General features: G+C 42.1%; 1 protein-coding gene across 5 annotated transcripts in view; it reads right to left on the bottom strand.

Annotated features, from left to right (window-relative positions):
• DNAH11 (dynein axonemal heavy chain 11) overlaps nucleotides 1-20,589 on the bottom strand; it is a 152,436-nt gene that overhangs the window by 85,675 nt on the left and 46,172 nt on the right. For all 5 annotated transcript variants that reach the window (XM_079947877.1, XM_079947880.1, XM_079947878.1 and 2 more), the window contains 13 exons: nucleotides 19,538-19,669; nucleotides 16,550-16,710; nucleotides 14,493-14,649; nucleotides 12,834-12,979; nucleotides 11,126-11,242; nucleotides 9,524-9,662; nucleotides 7,476-7,568; nucleotides 6,629-6,823; nucleotides 4,822-4,899; nucleotides 3,724-3,856; nucleotides 2,658-2,785; nucleotides 1,261-1,409; nucleotides 286-436 (listed from right to left, as the gene is read on the bottom strand). In XM_079947877.1, the coding sequence (XP_079804003.1) occupies nucleotides 286-436; nucleotides 1,261-1,409; nucleotides 2,658-2,785; nucleotides 3,724-3,856; nucleotides 4,822-4,899; nucleotides 6,629-6,823; nucleotides 7,476-7,568; nucleotides 9,524-9,662; nucleotides 11,126-11,242; nucleotides 12,834-12,979; nucleotides 14,493-14,649; nucleotides 16,550-16,710; nucleotides 19,538-19,669 (1,779 nt within the window). The remainder of the gene's footprint in view (nucleotides 1-285; nucleotides 437-1,260; nucleotides 1,410-2,657; nucleotides 2,786-3,723; nucleotides 3,857-4,821; nucleotides 4,900-6,628; nucleotides 6,824-7,475; nucleotides 7,569-9,523; nucleotides 9,663-11,125; nucleotides 11,243-12,833; nucleotides 12,980-14,492; nucleotides 14,650-16,549; nucleotides 16,711-19,537; nucleotides 19,670-20,589) is intronic.

Genomic DNA, 20,589 nt, shown 5'->3' with positions numbered 1-20,589 from the left:
CATACAACTGTACATACAGAGTGCTCATTTATTGTCTTTCTGTCTGTATCAACTCCAATCCACTGCAGAACTGTAAGGCTGAAGGGGCCACAAGGATCATCTAATACTACCCCTATGCAGGAATCCTTTGCCACACATGGAGCTTGAAGCTGGCTTGTAGCATATTTGTGTTATTCGTTGCCTTTTTATATGTTTTTATAGTACACCTTGTTGCAGAAAGATGGGTTGGTTACATAAATGAAGACAATGATGATAATAATAGTATCTGCACAAGTAAAAGCATACCTGAACCATGCTATTCTCAGGGATGGGTGTGATCGTCTTAAAGTTAGTTTTGAGCTGATCTAAGCATAGAGGAACATATTTATCAAAGAGGATTGTCAAATTGGCTTTTTCAGATTGGTGACTCCTTGTCTCTATCCAGCTTGCAACGTATCTGAAAAAGAAAACACAATGGTTTCTGCATAGACTTGCTGGATCAGTGCAGGGACTTACAATTACTTTCCCGTTAGTGCTGAGAAAATTCAGGAATAGTTGCCTAACTGGCTTAAGAGAGCCACAATTGGCACAACTTTTTGCCAAGCAATACTGTCTGGGATGGCAGCAGCACAAAAGGCACTAGGATCTGGGCTCTGAAGTGCTGGGAGCCAAGTGAAAGCGAGTTGCCCTCTGGGACACCAGTTGGCTATTCCTACATTAGAGTATTATTACTGTGAAAACTAATAAAAACATCAAATTGCTAGTGTGCAGTAATACTGGAAAGTGACTAGAGGAAAATCCCAGGCTTTATTTTCTTATTTATTACAATATTTGTAACCTACAAACTACTAAAAACTAACTAAATCAGAAATTTGTGCCATCGGACCAAAAAGTTGCAGAGCCAAAAAACCCCAAACTTATTTCTTAGCTATACTCCAACATTCGTGTTTACAACAATTTCTATTTTAGAGTTTTGGAAGACTTTGTTAGCCTCATGGAAACCTTGAAGTCGCTTTCAACAACTGAGAAATATAAAAAGGGAAATATAAATCAAGCCTGAGCCATCATATGCCAGCTGTTTTTCCATAAAATTCAGTTAAAGTTGACAGCAGAATGTCATAGAATCATACTCATAGAATTGTAGAGTTGGAAGGGACCAAGAGGGTCATCTAGTCCAACCCCCTGCAATGCTGGAATCTTCTGCCAAACATAGGGCTTGAACCCACAACCCTGAGAGTAAGAGTCTCATGCTTTACTAACTGAACCATAGGAGGTACTTACGGATTCCAGCCAAGGTCCTGCGGGTTTATGTACAAAATACCTGCCCTAGATACTGTGGCAGGAGTGGCTGTTTTTAAATGGTGTATCTCAAACAGCAGTCTCATGGATGGTGTCAAAGAAACCCGTTCATTGCTAGCAAGAGTCAGCACCTAGACATTAGCAGCACAGAATCAAGTTATCCTGACAGCTGTATCCACGGCTTGCATACTGATAATAAATCAGAGAATTGCTATCGTAAAAAGATCTGTTAATATTTAAATGCTATGTTAAAATTAAAATAGACTTTGGCCTTCATAAGGGTAATTCTGCATTCTGAAATACGCATGGCCACAATTTATATATAAGGAAGGCCACCAATTCCCAGGGGGTGAGGAAAACACAAGATAACAGTTCAAATTAATTTCAAGGCAAATGAATTTCAAAAACTACTTGCACATAACTTACAATTGGTTTACTTAGGAGAGATGCACTTGTGTGTAGAAAGAGAGCTGTGGTTTACTGCTGTGAAAAATATTCTTAGATGTAAAGTAACAACTCATCTCTCCATACAAGTTGAGCTACACAAAGGACTCGATAAGAAGTTATAGAAGGCCATGGTTTCCCACTTCATGGAACAAATTATAGCAACCTGTTGATTTACATACTCTCTCTTTCCTGTCCTTCGCCATATGCCAGGAGAAGTTTAGAAGCACTCACTTCAACTTTTAAACATACGGCAATTTCCTATTACATCTGAACTCAGTTTTGTGAGTTCAAGCAAATCACCAATTCCTAAGTCAACAAAAGAGGATCAGAAACCCAGGTTTGAACTTGGCATGTTGAATTAACTAGAGTATAAGCAACTGCAATCACCAAGGGTTGGATTTACTTAGGAACTGTTTTGTTTTCAACAAGAAACACATATTTTCAGCCTCTGCCCTAGCACGCATGAGAACATTCATTTGAGACTGGGGTTTGCCATGCTGTGTTAAACATGGTGGGAAACGTATGAATGGGCCTTAATTTTAATGAATGGTACTAGAATGCAAGAAAGTACCGGTAATGCAGCCTGGTTTTGAAGACACAGGGTTCACCCACACTTCCACTTGCCCTGTGCTTAGAAAGGCTTGCCCTGTGCTTTCCAAGAATGGGTCTGAATGGTTTTGTCCTGGGAAACTTGATTGCCAGTTGGTCTGATTCAGCAGTAAACCACGGGTTTTCCCAGGGGAAAGTGGCAGGCCAAATGGGGTTGTGGATGAACCCTGACTATGGGGAAAGATGCCATGTAAAACATGGGGTGAACATTCTACCTATCAGAAACATGGAGGTATAGCAAGGGGAAAAAATGAGGAAACAATGAAGAGGTAAAATGCAGAGTTGTCCAATGGGAAAAGAGAACGTGTTTGCTTTTTGCTCACCTTATTATCATCCATAACAGTATTGAGCGACTCAATCCACATAGGATCGATGTCCCCATCTAAGACAATCCACTTGGGCCAATTATGGGTCATATTAGCTTGCTCTCTCAAAAGAGATGAGAAGAGTCCTGAAAAACGGGAGGCAAATATGTTTTGGGCAAAGGAACTTTTAAATGATGAAAAATAAAAAAATAAAAATCCAACTGGGGTCCAAAGAACCCTGGGCACAAAGTCTTCCAAGTACGTCCTGGAGTTTCCCCAATTTTTTGTTCTGGCTACAGAAAGCATATATTATACTTGGAGGACAGGATTCAAAAGCAGGAACCCTCTGGGTCCAGGCAACATAATCTATACGGCAGGGGATAAAATTATACATCCTGACATCAGAATCAAGTTCAGCAGTCCTACCTGTATACCACAGTGCTGACAGCAGAACTGTGTGACACAGTCCTGGAATACTTTAGCAGCTGAGAGAGGACATGGAGTATATGATGACGAAGGTAAGATTGTGCAGGCAAATAGCTTGATAAAGCCTCTCCTCATCCAAAAGGGGAGGTGTTGTGGGTGGGACGCGATTTCTGCGTCATGCAGGGGGCGTTACGCTCCCTGCCCCACTCACCTGGCTGGCACACCACGCCCACAGGTAAGTGCCCAACCGGGCGGCTTGGAGGGGGCGTGGTTTGCAGTTTAACTTACTGCTGTGCCAGCCATTCCACCTCATTTTCCGCCTTCCCATCGCACCTCAGACTGCAAGTGTGGAAGAATACTTCTCCATAACTGCCTGCATGTAGAAAAGTAGTGAGGAGGGTAAGCAGAATCTTTTTAACATGCTACATTTTGTATGCAAAGAAAGGGTTTAAAAACAAAAAAGTTGGGATTATTCAAGCATGATCATTCCTACCCTTCACCTGCAGTATAAAACGGTGTGGCCCCAGGAAGCCTACACCACATGATTTCTCTGTATGAATATCCTAGCAAAATAAACATCAGTTGAGGGATATTTTGCAGGAAAACATGAAGAATGTGCGGTGAATGTTACAGTAATTAAAATATATCCTCTACTTGCCATCTTTCCATTCTCGAGTAGCATGATGTATGAAACCAAAGAGCTCATCAGTAGTCACAGCTTTGGGGTTCAAGTCATTCCAAACAGGCTTCCGCTTCATGTTCATATAAGTCCTGTTCAGCGTTTTCAGAACCTGATGAACAGCCAGGAGAAGACTCTCTTGTTAGGATCCAGGTTTCAATTTTGGGGGAAAGTGTTAGGTTCTTATATAAATATTGACACTGCTTTTCCAGTTTTCCATAACATCTTCGGGGCAGATCCAGATTAACTAGTTCCCACTTAAATCAAAGAGACAAGCTGAGTCATGATTACCCCCCCCCTAATTTTAATGCATCCTAAATTCCACTGCCTTAGTCTGAACTCAACCCTCAGTTTACAACGTTTGGATTTATGGAGCCCTGTTTTCTGAGTCTGGGGACAACCACCTTGAGCTCCCTGCAGGAAAGGTAGGGTATAAAAATTCAGCAGTAAATTAAAAACTGTAAGACCTTTTGATGAGAAATGACCATGGGATGAAAAAGATGTGGGAGCAATGGCTCTAGAAACCTACATTAAACTTACCTAAATACTACTGCACTTTCTTAAGGCTTTGAGACTGAGCAGGAATAATAGGAAACTAACAAACAGAGGAAGTATTGTTCCCGAGAGAGAATAATTATGGGGGGAGGTCCCAGAATCATAGTATTCCAGACTGCTCCTGCTGAGCCTCTGCTTCCACTATAAAAGGAAGCCACTCCAAATCATTACCGCCCCCTAAACACACCCACGCTTGAACTTTTATTTTTCCACTGGATTTTGTCTTTCCCATCTGGGTGGCCAGCTGAAAGAGGAAGGGAGGAATCCTTTCCTAATTAAGTGGTTGATGTATGTGAACTAATCCCTGGGTAGTTTGAGTCTCAGGAAGGGCGGGGGCAAAGTTACATCTCTGTCATGATTAGCCTGACCATAACAATGCTCAGCTTTTCACTTTAAAATCAGAGTTGAGGGGGATGGCTGAAGAGAAGCATGCAGTGTTATGCCAGCTGGCGTAGAGCTGCTTTTTTTTCCCATTTGTAAAATCTGCCATAAAAAAATGACTGTTAAAGCACCATGCTGTACCTTGCTTTTTCCAGTGCCTGCATTTCCGACTACAAAGACAGAGTGACGCACTGCCAGAAGCTCCTCAAGCTGAACAATCTGTCAAACAGAATTAATACACAGCCAGTGGTTTTGTTTCCTTGTCCTCCCATTACCACCGACACCAATTACCTCCCACAAAGCAGCTTCCCACCCTCTCCTGTAGTCAGGAATTTTTTTTCCTCCAAATAACTTCAAACAGGATAACCTGAAGATGGCACATTAGTCTCTCAAGGCCCTACACCCAGACTTGAATTAATGAATGAGCCTCAAGAAATGAAAACAAATCTCCCCATCCTTTTTTGTTTGCTAAGCCACACAACCATATCCTGGTAAAATGAAGAAAACACTAATGTCAAATGTCACTGACTGCTTGATGTCAAGTAACTACAGGACGGGTGGCAAATGTAGGCGAAACTCCTCTTTCTAGGCATATTTTTAAAGTGCACAAGTCCCTTTTCAGGGACTGAAGAGAAGAAAAACAACAACTAAAGGGGCAGCAAGACTCACAAAATGAATTCAAATTAGCTGGCCAACAAAACTATGAGAGAGGTAAAGGTAAAGGTAAAGGGACCCCTGACCATTAGGTCCAGTCGTGACCGACTCTGGGGTTGCGACGCTCATCTCACTTTATTGGCCGAGGGAGCCGGCGTACAGCTTCCAGGTCATGTGGCCAGCATGACTAAGCCGCTTCTTGTGAACCAGAGCAGCGCACTGAAACGCCATTTACCTTCCTGCCGGAGCTGTACCTATTTATCTACTTGCACTTTGACGTGCTTTCGAACTGCTAGGATGGCAGGAGCAGGGACCGAGCAACGGGAGCTCACCCTGTCACGGGGATTCGAACTGCCGACCTTCTGATCAGCAAGCCCTAGGCTCTGTGGTTTAACCCACAGCGCCACCCGCACATGCAAAACTGTGGGTTGGGCTGATCCAAGTAGACTCTTTCATTGGAGCATAAGGCTGGCAGCACAGGTCTCTGCTTCTTCTCACCAAACATCCCACTGTGGACAGCTTCAATCTTAGTCTGAATTCCCTCATTCACAAATGAGAAACAACAGTGGCCTTAGATCTCCAAAATGAGTCCACAAATGAGAAACAACAGTGGCCTTAGATCTCCAAGTTTGACTTCTAAATAATATCATGACTGCTGTTTCTAATGGCCCGTCTGCGAACACGAGAGTTGGAGCCACATGAGATGGGCTGTGATGGGTTTTTCTGCTTCTGTGATTCACAGTGAGCCTCATACTAACAGTCACCCATCTTCTCTAAAGGCAAGCAAGTGCAGCTGCTCCGTTTAAAATCTTGGGAGGCACAATTTCAATGCAGATATGAAAAAAAAGTTCCACACAGAACTCTCCTACACTACAAAGATTAATCTATCTTTCTCTTCTATTTTGATTGAGTAAAGGAACATCGCAAAACAAATGACAACGCCAGCGCCTCAAATTCAGTACTATGTGAAGAATGAAAACCTACTATTAATAACCACTGGTCACTGACAAAAATTTGAGCAAGTTAAGGACATTTGGCAGTGACGGAAGGAAGCATTTTCATGACTAGGCAGGACCAGTAGCTCCTACATATTATTTCAGAAACCCAAATCTTTACTTATAACATTGGCCTGCAAGTGTACAGGAGTATTACCGAAATACCACCACTTTCAGGACACAATAGGAATGCTATCATTGTACACAAGCATAACCTTCACATTCAACACAACCTGTCTGTAATTATTTTTTGATTGAAATTCTTAAGGGGTGTAATTAGAGGCAATGGATTATTTTACTTTGAGAATAAAGCTCTCCTCAGGCTGCAAGCGAAGCTCCAGGGTAGACTGTTTAACCATCTGTTCAAATTGCAAGTCCCTTTTCCTTGGAACATCCAGAGCCGGAAACAGGTCACTGATTAAGCCCATGAAAATGGGGATATCATCTGTCACTATCTTGGGCAAGTTGAAGTCCCTTAAGGCCCGCATAAGTACCTGGAAAAGGACAGTCAACCACACGTTATCACACCTGCAAGAGCTTTCAATCAACAGAAAATACGTTTTTGTAGTAACAGAGGTGAAGAAGCATTCGTTCCTCTGAGTAAAGAACAAATATGGACATCCATTAAAAGCAGTGGTGAAGAACCCTCAGCCCACAGCCTAATGCCCTCTGGACCATTACTGGGCCAGTCTTCCTCTGCACACCACCCCTCTGCGCATCACTTTTCATTTTCAGTTTTGTGTGTGCTCCAGGATGGAGGCAATCTGGGGGGGGGGGGGATGAAGGTGGGAGGAGGGTGGGAATGGGAACGAGAGAAGCAATGGAAGGAAAAAGGAAACTATGTTAATGTGGGTGGTGAAAGGAAAGAGACAAAATAGACGGCGGAATCACAGAGATTGGGGGAGATGGGATAGCAGAGACAGACAGACAGAGGAAGCGTGCTATGCAACATTGCAACCCACTTTGGGCTCCATTTCTGCCCACAGCTAGCATGACAAATTACCCCTAAGGAAATGTGGCCTTTAGCAGAAAATAATGTTTCTTACTCCTGCTCTAAAGAGGTAATTTTGTAATTAGAATCAAACTGTGGGAAAAGCTATTCCAACATTATGTTTATGAAGCACCAATCTGTGCTACTATGCATACCTGATCTTCAGGTCTAGCCTTGTCTCCTCGCTTCAGTGAGCCGGCAACTACCAAAACAGACTTAACAGCACGAAGGCCCCAGTCATAATGATCCTGTGGTGAAGATATAAGGGGGGAAAGGTTAACTGCTCACCTGTGAAACATGGCTAAATAAATAAATTCTCAAAATCTGGGAACCAAAGTTGCTCTGATAAGCTTTTCTTTTTGATGATATTATGAGTGTTGCCTATGGTGGAGTGAGAAAAAAATTCTAAAAATGTGAATATTCAGTCAAAGTCTCCAAATCCATATACAGGCATCCCACCCATTTACGTGTGTTCATGTCATGTGCAACTGTGCATGCGTGATGCATCAGAAACCCAGAAGTGGGGGGAGAGACCTGAAGAGCCTCAACAAAGTCGCACTGTGCCTCCGGTTCGTGAGGACACCCTCCCTGGAGCATTACTCTTTGGAAGCAATCCTGTTCTCCCTGGGAAGATGGCTGGGGGGTGTCACAGAATGCCACCACAGTCCATCTAAAGTGGATCCTATTCTTGCTCTGCCATGGATTCTGTTCCCCACCACTGCCACTCCCACTATAGGACTGCTTTGTTGGGCACAGTTGTGCTTGACTAGGGAACTGTTGTCTTGGTAGGGTAAATCTGTACGCATTATTACAGTCGTACCTTGGAAGTCAAACGGAATCCATTCCGGAAGTCTGTTCGACTTCCAAAATGTTCGGAAACCAAGGCGTGGCTTCTGATTGGCTGCAGGAAGCTCTTGCAGCCAATCAGAAGCCATGGAAACCCAGTCAGAAGTTTGGCTTCCAAAAATAGTTCGCAAACCGGAATAGTCACTTCCGAGTTTGTGGCATTTGGGAGCCAAAGTGTTTGACTCGCAAGATGTCAGGATCCAAGGTACGACTGTATTATGTATTTCATCCTGTTTGTATCAATTTTATTGATCTGTAACCATAATATTAATTCATTAGTAAGATTGTTACAGGTTAGGATTAGGGCTCCTCAAATAATTGCTGTTTCTTTGCCTGAACCTTTTTATTAGCTCCTTCTCTTTTGAGTTGCTCCTTGCTTTCAGAACCCATCTTGTTTTTTTCTTTCACCTGTGTCTATATCCTGCTTTTCACTCTTCCCAGTGAATATTCTTCCCAGAATATTCTAGTGTTACCAACCTCACCTTTTACCCCTGATGTTGTGCTTTTAGGTTCCCAGAGAACTCATGGCTACTAATCTCAAATCACACCAGCAACAATGTGTTGTTGGAGCAGACCCCTTGGGCTCATGGGCCTCTGATAGACCATTGTCCTCAATGCTTTGAGGATTCACTGTGGTAAGCAATGGGCAGAGGCCATACATAACCTGGCTCGCAACATGTGCCAATCTCAAAGAGACTCATGTTTTTGTAGCAATCCAGCAAATGAAAAAGAGATTACTTGTAATATACTTGGAATCAAGTTTCACTGAAAATCAATGAAGATTACTTCCAAATAAACAATTTAAGAGATTAGAATGTAAAAAAAATATTTAATAGGATTATATAGGCAAGTCTTTCCTTTGGAACATTAGAATGCTTACAGACTAGAAGAATGCTTACAGACTAGAAGATTGATTACAGTAATCAGAACCAAGCAAACATTACATTGTCCAAAACAAAACACCAACACAGCAACCATTTCAATTGTTTCCAATAATGCTGAAATAAATGAATAAAGCCAAACTAAATCAATATTCAACAGACATGACAAAGTTGTACATATGAAAAGGTAAGCAATTCCCTTTTCATTTAATTCCATCTGTTCTGCTTCATCTGTTGAAGGCTACAGGGCTTTACTGGGAGAACATAAATAATTTTATGGGGCCCCCAATGCATGTAGATGTGATATATTGCAGATAATGTGTGCTTTTTCAGATACTGTGAACAGCTCGAGGAATTTTTTTGCTTTCAAAAGCATCCTAAAAGCATCCTACATTTTATTTTGCAAGTTTATATTGTAGCACAATACCATTTGATTAGCATGGGAGAAATCTCAAGGTCCAAAAGAGCTCCCTTACCTGTTTAGAGAGAAGTTCTCTACAGAGAGTATACAAGGTAATAAACTTCCTGGCTAACAAGCGTGCATCAACAAACCCCTCAGCAACCAGCATAATTTCACAAATTAGTTCAATGTCAGGGACAACCATTGCACAGGGTCTAAAAAAAGTGTAAGAACCAAAGACAGGGATTAGTATTTAAACATTGTGAGAATAACAAATGCCCATCTCACCTAAATTCAAGACAGTGATGTCTACAAACATTTTAGCAGAGCTCAAGAGAGTCACAATTATGTGTGTCACTCATTGCTAACAAGCACTTTCAAAGCAAAAAAAATACGGCTAATTACTCGTTGGCAATTATTAGCATTTCCTACCAGTGCTATTTCAAAGGAATCAGCTGACGGGGTAGGCTTTGCAAGTCCCCTATAGACAAATCACGAAAATCTAAGATGCTGTTACAGGGAATCTACAAGATGGCCCTTTATGTTGGTAAAAAGCAAGACTAGACAAACCATCAGTTAGTTTCAACTTGATTTTTTCCAGAATGGAATTCTGGCAAAATGATACCGTTCCCAATAGTTCTAATTAGAGTGTGTGTAAAATAATAGTTTATTAGTTTCGTGATGTGAGACCAAATAGCTAATTAAAATACTGCATTAAGCACATAACACAGATGGTTTTGGAACAGTAGGTTATCCAGTGGCGGGGGGACACCTCGGATCTGGGGGCCAAATGTGACCCGCCAAGCCTACCTGGACCTTGGGGCTCTTCCCAAGCCATGCTCTTGCTTGGCTGAAATGTGTCTTTGAACTGGGACAATAACTCTTGCTTGTAGCGTGTTTATAGAAACCTCCGAATTTTGCATGGCTGGAATGTGACTTCCTTTGTAAAGTTGGCCACATCTGTTGCTTTGACCATTTTTGCTTCTAGCCCAGCCCACCAATGGCATGCAAGCCCCTGGAGGGCTTCCTGCCTACAAGGAAATGTGTCCCTCAAGCTAAAAGTGGTTCCCCACCTTGATCCAGTGAAAGGTCATTGAAAGTAAGTCAGTATCAGGCATGGAAGAGACATATTAAGGCAGTTACAATGTATAGGACTGTCTGAACTGTGGATCTCATAGGCCATTTTTTAAAGATCTGAAACAAGAAACCAAAAGTCTGTCCACGGAATGGAAAGCTGGGAACTTATAAAGTTTTTTTCTTGTTTAGGGTAAAAGAGACATTCAGGAAGGAATGTGCTAAGTCCCCCTGCTGCCCAGGAGGGCAAGGAACTTGTGACTAGCTCTTTGTCCTGCATCATAATAAATGAGTTGTGGGCCTTTTTTTTTTTTTTTTAGTAATAGGGAGATACTGTTCAGTGCTTTAAGAGAATTCAGTTAGTATTAGGTTTTCATCACAACTCATTTATTTTTGTATTGCAACTAGATTTTTCACAGAACAACTTCTTCAACTGCACACTTAGCAAAGATACGGAAAGAATTTGTCTCCCTTGGTTAAGCTATCAATACTGCAACTTTGGAAAACTCTTTCACACAATCATCGTGCAACAAGCCAAGTGCAAATCAAACAACTGACATTAGGTGGCATAAGTACTCAGAATGTGAATCCGCAGCATACTTGCCTGAAAAGAGCTTTGAGATTTTCAGGTAATTCTGTTCGGCCTGCATAACCTGGGTTCATAGTAATAAATATTCCAACCGATGCTTTCAGTGATATGTTTTCTCCAAGGAATAAAAATCTGCATCAATTGCACAATATAAGGAAAGAAGTGGCTGAAATTGGTTGGGATTTAAGCAATTCTCTTTGACTCCATTTCCCTCTCAAACACACACACACACACACACACACACACACACACACAGAGTGTGGCAGGGACCCAAATTCACACAGCTGGTTCTGAATACCCAAGATGATTTGGGCCTTGTGTTTCGCTGCTCACTTACCCCACTCTGGTATTGCATAGCAGAACTTATTTTGAAACTGAGGTGACTTTCAAAACATTCCAAATGAAAATAAAATGTGCTAATGCTATGGTATGGGATGAACGCTGTTTCATACTGGACAGGGTAGGCCTAAACCTTTCAGAATGCCTAAAGTCGTTTGATTTCACTTCTTTTCAGCATTCCATACAACAGTATCAAACAATAACTAAACAATGGGTTGAGTCCAGACCTTTAGGTCACATGTTCACCCCAGTGAAATCCATGAAATTTAAGTTAGTTGTAACAAGCAGAGCAAACCTATGCCTAGCTGGGGAGCAGGTAGGTGAAACAGAGCGACAGAGATGTCGCATAGACCTGCCAGGGCAGATGGTAGGGAAGTAAATTCATACCCCCATTCTTTTCTGGTGCCAGCTCCATGCTGGCAAAGCAGAAAGGTTCAGATCAGACTCCTCTCCAGGAGCTAGACCTGTATAGGATCTGGCAGATCCATAATTGACCCTGCTCCACTTCTCCCACACACACCCAGGCTCCCGGATTTGAATTACAGTATTTGACAATGGTATTTTCTGCAGAAGAGGTCTCTGCAGTGGAGGTTGGCATAGGTTAACGGACAAGGATGTCTGCTGAATCATAGCCCCTTCCATCAGCGCAGATCATGAGTAGATCTGCAGCCTAGCTTGTGTGACTAGCTCACTTTGGATCTATCCCAACATGAAGTGCTAACGGTTAAAAATGCTAAATAGGTCTATATATTTCCCACTGAATAGCTAAGCAAAACAGACTGAATTAATAAACAACCCAAAATTCATAAAAATGAAATTCATAACTAACAAATACACCGCATCATATGCCAGTCAGATTTTTGGATCCGATTTCCAACTAATATCACATGATGTGCAATCATTGCACTTGCTGCTCCACGACTTTAACTGCATTTCAACTGTGAAAAAATGCTTCATAATTGTTGTTACGGAGGTATGAAATATTTCTATTTTACACAGTGGAAACCAAGGCCAAGAAATAGTGCCTTGTCCCAGGACACATAATCTGTATATGGCACATGCGAGACTAAACCTCCCAGGTGCAAGTTCAATTTCTCCGAATCCATTTTTTATTACCAAATATAATAAATAAATCAGAAGAATTAGGCTTAGCAGGCTGTCACAACTGATACATAGGATTAAAAAAAACCCCAATAAAACAGCAACAAATTATCCTCATTCTAGATAGATAGAAATATAGTCTGACAGACACAAATGCAAATGCCTTTTCAAAGAGGATGTGTAAGTTCGCACCAGTGGGTGGTTTCTTCATACGCTGCATCATCTTCAAATTACATTGAATACATTAAACAATTTTGAAAGATGTATCTATTAATATACTCACTGCTTTTTCTTATTTCTTATGGCATCATGGATAGTCTTTACTTGCACAGCCACAACGGAAAGAACTTCTACTGAAATTCGGTTGAATTCGTCAAAGCAGCCCCAAGCACCTGTCTGGGCCAAACCTTTATAGATGTTTCCAATGGACTATAATAAATAAATGTATAAAATTCAGATTTCTTTATGAAAATGTAAAGTTTTTTTTTCCTTATATGTAAAGCAACAGTTAATCATTTGTTGCATTTATAAGCTGCCCATGTAAATGAGTGATATACAACTAATTAATCACAAAACCCTGTATTATTGCACTTCCATCTAATTTATCTATACTGGTTGCCTGGTTATTCTGTCTAGTGCATTCAAGAAATCACAGCATTATGCAGAAGATGGCATTGAACTGTGCATATAGGAACTGGCTTTGTTCTACAGGAAGAAGCAAATAGTTTGCAATTTGGGACGTAATTCAGGGGACACATGTTCCAATGGTGTGCCTTGATTTTCCTGAACACAAATGAATTCACCCCCTTTTTACTGAGTTGTTAAAAGGAATCACAGCAATATCCATGTAAAAGAGAGGAGAATAAAAGGCAACCTTGATGCACCTATTCTCTCCCTGCCCCCAATTTGTGGGTTTCATTCCTATGGAGATAAGCTGCAGTTGGGGACAATGCTGCAATGGGATGTCAGGGGCAAGAAGAAGTTTGAGGAGAGGGGTGATGTGCAGGCAGAGGGCAGGAGGTTGATCCAGAGGATCAAGGGTCAGAAGTTTGTGGGGTTCTGTGCCACCCATGAGGCAGGTGCCGGGCATGGTGGAAGAGTCAAGGGGAAGAGACCAGGCAGCCAGAGACGGGGGAAAGGAGGCAGAAAGAGAATTGCAGGGCATCTCAGAGGTGGAAGAGACTGTGTTAGTCCGAGAGAAAGCCATGCCTTTGGAATCTCCCATATCTGTCTGTCTCCATGCACAAGGAGGGGCTTAAAACTCAGAAGGAATCATAGGGCACTTGTCCATACTGCGTCAGATAAGTGAGTTTAAATAAGCTGAAAAGGGTGTGGTAATGCTGTTGCTCCAACTATCCGGGTCGGAGCCTAGGACTGTAGAGGTAGATTGCCTAGCCAGCTAGTTAGCAGGGGCGGCCTGTATAACCCTTGCCCCTTAGGAGCTGATGTACGGTAACTAAGGGCTTTGGCAACATAGAAATAAACTTCCAAACAATTCTCATAGGACTGCGTGCTCTCAGGACATGGAAACAAAATCTGCTCTGCACATTTTGATATTTGGTGTCGCAGCTTTGCGTGGACAAGTGGAGTCTTCGTAGGTAAGATTCACCTTTAGTTGTGTGGGCAGGCCAGTCCCTCCCCTAACCTGGCTGATCCCCTGGCAACGCCTCCCCAGGCGGGATTGGGCAATTGGCTGAGGTAGGCAAAGACCTCCAGGTATCCAGCCTGGGGAGAGCGAAGCCAGCCCATACTACTGGAAGCCACACTGGGATCTGGGGAGCTGCGTGCGACCATGTAAAAGGCGCCCCCCATTTGATGTGACGAGCGGTCATTCCATCAACAGTGGCTACAAAAAGGGATGCAAAAGTCTCTGTGCGCATAACAACACACTTATCATGACAGTCTTCCCTCATACAGCATCCCCTCAATATGGGCACAGCACCTTGTAATCCATCTGTTCAGAACAGTTGAAGACATAGACCATCATCCCAAGCGCATGGCCCAAATCCTTAGTTGTCTCCGTTTTGCCTGTCCCAGCTGGACCTGCAGGAGCTCCACTCATTGTTAGATTAAGGGACTGCGTAAGAGTGATGTAACACCTTTAACAAGCAAAAGCACAGTTACTATTAACACGCCAACAGCCTATTACTTTAGTGGCTGACATTCCAAATCCACAAAAATGCAGGGACATTATAGTTGATAAACTTGCAGTAAGGGTATCATTATTATAAACTGTTGTTGTTGTTGAATATTTATATCCTCCTATTCTATCATCAAGTACCTAGAGGGGCTGCCTCTTGTTTAAGTGCTCTGTTGTTTAACAATAACACAATTTTAATTTTTGTATTATTATTATTATTGTTGTTGTTGTTGTTAAATTTGTATACCACCCTTCATTTGTAGATTTCAGGGCACTTTACAAAATAAAAATACAATATAAAAAACACAAAATATTTAATAAAAATAAGAACAAAAACAAACCAAGAATTTCCCCTCCCCTCATGTTTAGCTTCAATTATTTAATTATGTTTCCTTCTTCATACTGCTTTATACAATGTTGCTTAATTTAAGCTTTTATATTAGGTTAGCTTGCTTTTATTGTTTTACACAATGTTGTATGGATTGATTTTTTGAGCTTCCTGATATTATGATTATGTATGACTGTGTCTAATATGTTTTGAATGGTTATGCTTACTGTTCATTTGCTATGTTGTGAGCTACTTCTTGTGTAAAAGTGGCTTACAAATAAGCAGATGCCAGATGATAAAACATTTCATTTTATTCGTTACATTTTGCCCATCATTTTCATGATCCTAGAGCAGGTAACAATGTTAAAAGCTAAAACGAAATTAAAGCAATTTACAGTAAAACACAACAGAAAGTAGCCTGCAAAAAAATTGCATCAAGATACAGGAAATACTTATTCGGCAATAGCACCATAATAGGTACACAGAATCTGGCGAAATATATCCCATCAGTCCCTACTAAAAGCCTGGGAAAATAAAAATGTGTTTAATTAGTGTTGAAAGAGGGCCAAAGACAATGCCAATATATTTCAAAACCCTCCATTACACATCTATATATTGGGTAATCTTCCTTTACACATCATTTGTAAGAAGGGACTCAAAGAGCAGATAGGAAGCAGACCCCCACATGCGCAAAGGAGCAATCGCATGTGAACAGCCGCTCACATTTAGGTGTGCCATGTGATCAGAACCCCCAATCATGTAGAAGTCCCAATTGCATTGAACAGCCACCCCTCTGCAGATGCTGAGATGACAAGGCCAGCTACAACAGCTAGTTCCTCATCCTCGGCTACTTCCCACTCCAGCTCAGAATCAGAGCGCTATGTTGCTGGCAAACACCAGGTATTTGATTTTTATTTGTGCAGTCTACTCCCAATGTAAGCCTTAAAGTCATGCAAATTCAATAAAATCCTTTTTCACTCCAAGGGATACAACTTTTACCTAGACTCTAAAGAATGTGGGTGCGCAAGAACACATGTCCTTGCCTGCGTGTTCTCTGCCTCTTTCTGTCTGGTGTGGGGAGGGTACCTGTGAGAAGCAACCAGAGAGGCCAGTGCCCATGGCACTCTCTCAAAATTCCAAACATGCCCATGCACTCTGAAAGGCTGGCAACCTTGTGACTATGGAGCTATAATACAAGAAAGCTGTGATTTCCTGCCAAAAGGGGAAAATCCCACTGGGGGTAAAAAGAAAACTCTAGGAGGTCTTGTCCAACCATTCTTAGGTGTAAGAACCATTCTTAGGTCCTTCTCATAGAACACAACACATAACTGTTCAGATTATATGGGGGATACCTTTTATTCCCAACGCAATTATTTTACTTTACAATGTGACTGTTTTTGTCAAAATGTCACATTTGCAATGTCAAGGATTCCTCACAGGGGAGAATGACAGCTCATTTCATGTTTAGCATTCACATTCTACAAGACGGATCAAGTCGAGGTAGCCCACTATTAGCCAAAGCAGATTTTACCTGTCAGTTAAAGGTGTAATAACCAGCCGGGGGGTATTTCCCAAATACTCATAGTAGTACTGGAACTGAGCATCACATATGTTGGCAAAGCAGTGTTTTTGGGCCCAATCCCATCTATGGCGCAGTTGTGACAGCCAAGCAAAAGCTTGGGAACTGGTGACCTAAAAAAACAAAAACAAATAACCACATCTCCATTGCACAAATACTATGCCGAGGGTGTTAAGAGATGAAAGAAACCAGACATGCCAAAATGTCAAAACTGTCATCACTCATTTTCACGCCTCATCCCCAGTCTTTCTCAAGCAACATCCCTCATACTGGCAATTATAAGGGATTATATGCACTCTTGGGCATTTCCGCACCATACAGAGGCAAGCGTAATGTAAGATCTGTTTAATGGAGGCTTTTGTTGCAGCAGACATTACAACTTCTTCTGCCAAGATCTCTTTCACCTTTTACAAGAAACCAACTCTGGGGATTTGATATGACTCAATTTTGTATTTCATATTTCCTTAATAATATCCCCTGGGCTCCATGAAACAATCATATATTTGATGTCTCATTTGTTTCTCACCTGCCCTTTTAATCTCCTACTATACACAGTACTGTCTCTAAAATATCAGTGGAAACAGAGCCCTTTGTGTCACAGGCAGGTGATGTAGGGCTGGTGCCTGCCTTTGGCACACAAATATTTTTTTTCTCAATTGCAGATAATAAAGTCTACTTATGGTTCCACTATCCCCTTTCTCTCAATCTCCAGTGGAGGGAAGCTGAAACCATATAACCAGGTGGAGCCCACAAGCTATGCAAGTGCTTACCCATAGACTTACCACAAAACAGAACGTCAGTGGTTTGTCTGAACAGACCTTTAAAAAGTTTTGCTCATGGCCCATCCCCTGACATCCTCGTGTCAAGCACATAAGAGCTCTATGCACACATATATACATGGTTCCAACCTATGCACTTAGGCTTCCCCACTTGAGATATCCATGTTCAACATAGGGTTACTAGGGTGGTGCTAGCTGCGCGGGAGGCACTGTGGGTAAAAGCCTCAGCGCCTAGGGCTTGCCGATCGAAAGGTCGGCGGTTCGAATCCCCACGGCGGGGTGCGCGCCCGTTGCTCAGTCCCAGCGCCTGCCAACCTAGCAGTTCGAAAGCACCCCCGGGTGCAAGTAGATAAATAGGGACCGCTTACTGGCGGGAAGGTAAACGGCGTTTCCGTGTGCTGCTCTGGCTCACCAGATGCAGCTTTGTCACGCTGGCCACATGACCCGGAAGTGTCTCCGGACAGCGCTGGCCCCCGGCCTCTTGAGTGAGATGGGCGCACAACCCTAGAGTCTGTCAAGACTGGCCCGTACCTTTACCTTTACCTAGCTGCCACAGTCTCATTTCCTACTCATGTATGGATCACAACCCACGAGCAAAACTTCTGAAAGCAGTTCCTTTCCTCATCAAATAGCTTCAAAGACACCCAGCTGTTCTGCACCAACAAACTGGTGCCAAGGAGCTGTGACAAAGCAGGAGCTCAAAACTCCAGTTTTACTGGTTCCTGTTCCTACATTGTTCTCTGCTGCCTGCTCCAAGGCCTCCATGGCTTCAGAGATGATAAACAAGTGGTTCTGAGCCCTCCTCCCCGGGGGAGATATATGAGACCTGAAGAAGTGTCATTTCAGGGAAATAAATGATCCTGAGGCATTCTCCTCACACCAGACAAGGCCTGAGTAGACTGAATGTCCTATGTCAGAGAACCTCACTGATACACATCTTCTTTGTGGGAGTAACTACATAACCACCGTTCCCATCATCCCAATCTGATTTTATAAGAAAAAAGAACTCAGGAAGAGGTGTTTGTTGTTTTGTCCTAGCAGCAATTTCCTGGATGTATTTTAACAGGGGGACAGCTATGCCCTGTATTCCTCTTCTAAATTCAGTGTTGAGTTAATGCCCTTGTCTACATACCCTCACCTTCAGCAACAAATGCACATGAGAATCTCTGCAAATTAACCTGCACAACCCATTATTTGTTGTTGAGTTATGGAATATGCAGGGAACATGGCCCATATGAGAATGATTGCCAAATGGTGCAGTGCAGTGAGCATTCAATTTTTAAAAGTGCCGCCCCCCCAAAAAAGTGCCCAAAATGCTGCTCTCCCAATTTTTTTATATATATACCATTTTTCCTGTTTGTATTATTTATAATTGTTTTATTGCTTCTACTTTTTTTTTTGCTATTCTAGTTTTACTTTGGTTTGTAAACCATCCAGATAACTATGCAATATGAGTGGTACATAAATTTATTCAATGAATAAATAGTTAAATATTGGCTTATTCAAAAAAAGGCTACGATCAAACCATGATTCATGAACTTGCCTTGATAACAAACCATAGTATTCCTGTCATTCAAATGTAAAAAGGAACTCTGGTTCAAAATAAGTGGATGCTGCCAACCTCCTCCTTCCAGCTATATTGCAGCTAGAGGAGATGAGCAGATGAGCCCAAAGCTCACGACTTGGCATTGCTCATAGTAATTATAGGCTAATGCACATAGCATTAAGCTATAGTTTGTGTTGCAGCCTTAGTCACAGAAGACTAAGTGAGGTTAACGTCAGTAAACATATTTCGGATCACCCTGCATGCATGACAGTTAATAACCTGATCCTCTGGGAAGCATTTACTCATTTATTTCATAAAATCGCAGAGCTGGAAGGGACCCCAAGAGTCATCTAGTCCAATCCCCCACAATGCAGAAATCTCAACATGCAGTCCCTCATCAAAAACTGGACCCAGTTTAGCTTTGCAAATGTGCTAGCAGTTTTATTGCTGCACCACTAGGATGAGTTTTACTTCAAAAAAAGTATATTTGGGACACATTTAGGACTGCAGTAGAGAAAATGAAAAATGAAACAAACAAACAAACATGTAAAATAAAGTAGTATGAACCAGTCCTTGGACCCTGGTATGGAAGACAAGATGGAGATTTAACTTTACCTTCTGAGCAACAAGCTTTGCTACCACATCTCTTGCATGAACATCTATTGTGCAAATAGTCATGATCTTCTGTCTGTCACTTGATGTCAGCTCTCCCAACAATAGAGAGATAAGAGCATTTAGCTGAGTGATCTTGAAAAAGGCACAAGGAAAGAAATGTTATTGAATGGAACTCCACTAGCCTTAAGCACCTCTTGTTGGTTTATTGTATGCAATTAGTTAATTCAACTGCTGTAGCAATTTTGCTGTATAGCAAAGAGGTATGAGCCCCTCATATGCAAAACATGTATATGCAGTACATGCAGTAGCTTAGACAATGCTAGTAACTGGTACTGCAATCAAACAAATGCTTTTATTCCCTTCGTTTATATTCATTCTTGCTGTAATACAAGCCTGTGAAAACTACACATTGGCTATTAAGCATAATAAAATTTGTTAGTCTGTAAGGTGCCCAAAACTTTTTGTGGTGTGTTTGCAAAGACACAGAAACAATCTTATCTATGAACAGGCAAAGTAAATGCTTCTTTTATGACAGATAAAAGTGAGTAGCCAATAAATACAGCTTGACAGGGCATTGTTTAACGCTCTAGCTAAATCACTCCTACAGACATATTTCATTTGTCTTAACACCCGTTAACACAATAGGCAAGAACTGAGTCATAAGGTTTTTGCAGGACTGTGCCACTTCCAGCTTGCATAGAAAGGGGAACTGAATTTTGCAATATTACTCCATGAAGAAAGCTTTGTGCACTACCAAGCCAAGGAAAACAGCAAAAACTGGCCTTTCCTTGACATGTCACTTTCCTATATGAAGGAAGACTCTGTGCTTTGTGGAAGCATTCAAACAAGCAACATCCTACACGTGCACCTGCAACCTAAAGCAGGTTTACCAACTTGGTGTTGCAAGCAGTGGCGGAGGAAGGGGGCAGCGGTCTACCCCGGGTGCTATCCTGGGGGGGGGGGGCGACAAACCTGCCCTGCCCCCGATGCCACAGCGCGCGGAGAATCGCCCTCCCTGCAGCTTGCCCTGCTGCCGGTATGTAGCGGCGCTG

The sequence above is a fragment of the Podarcis cretensis genome, assembly GCF_951804945.1.
Source record: "Podarcis cretensis genome assembly, chromosome: 12".
Lineage (NCBI taxonomy): Eukaryota > Metazoa > Chordata > Lepidosauria > Squamata > Lacertidae > Podarcis > Podarcis cretensis.
This window is presented reverse-complemented; position numbering and strand designations above follow the sequence as displayed.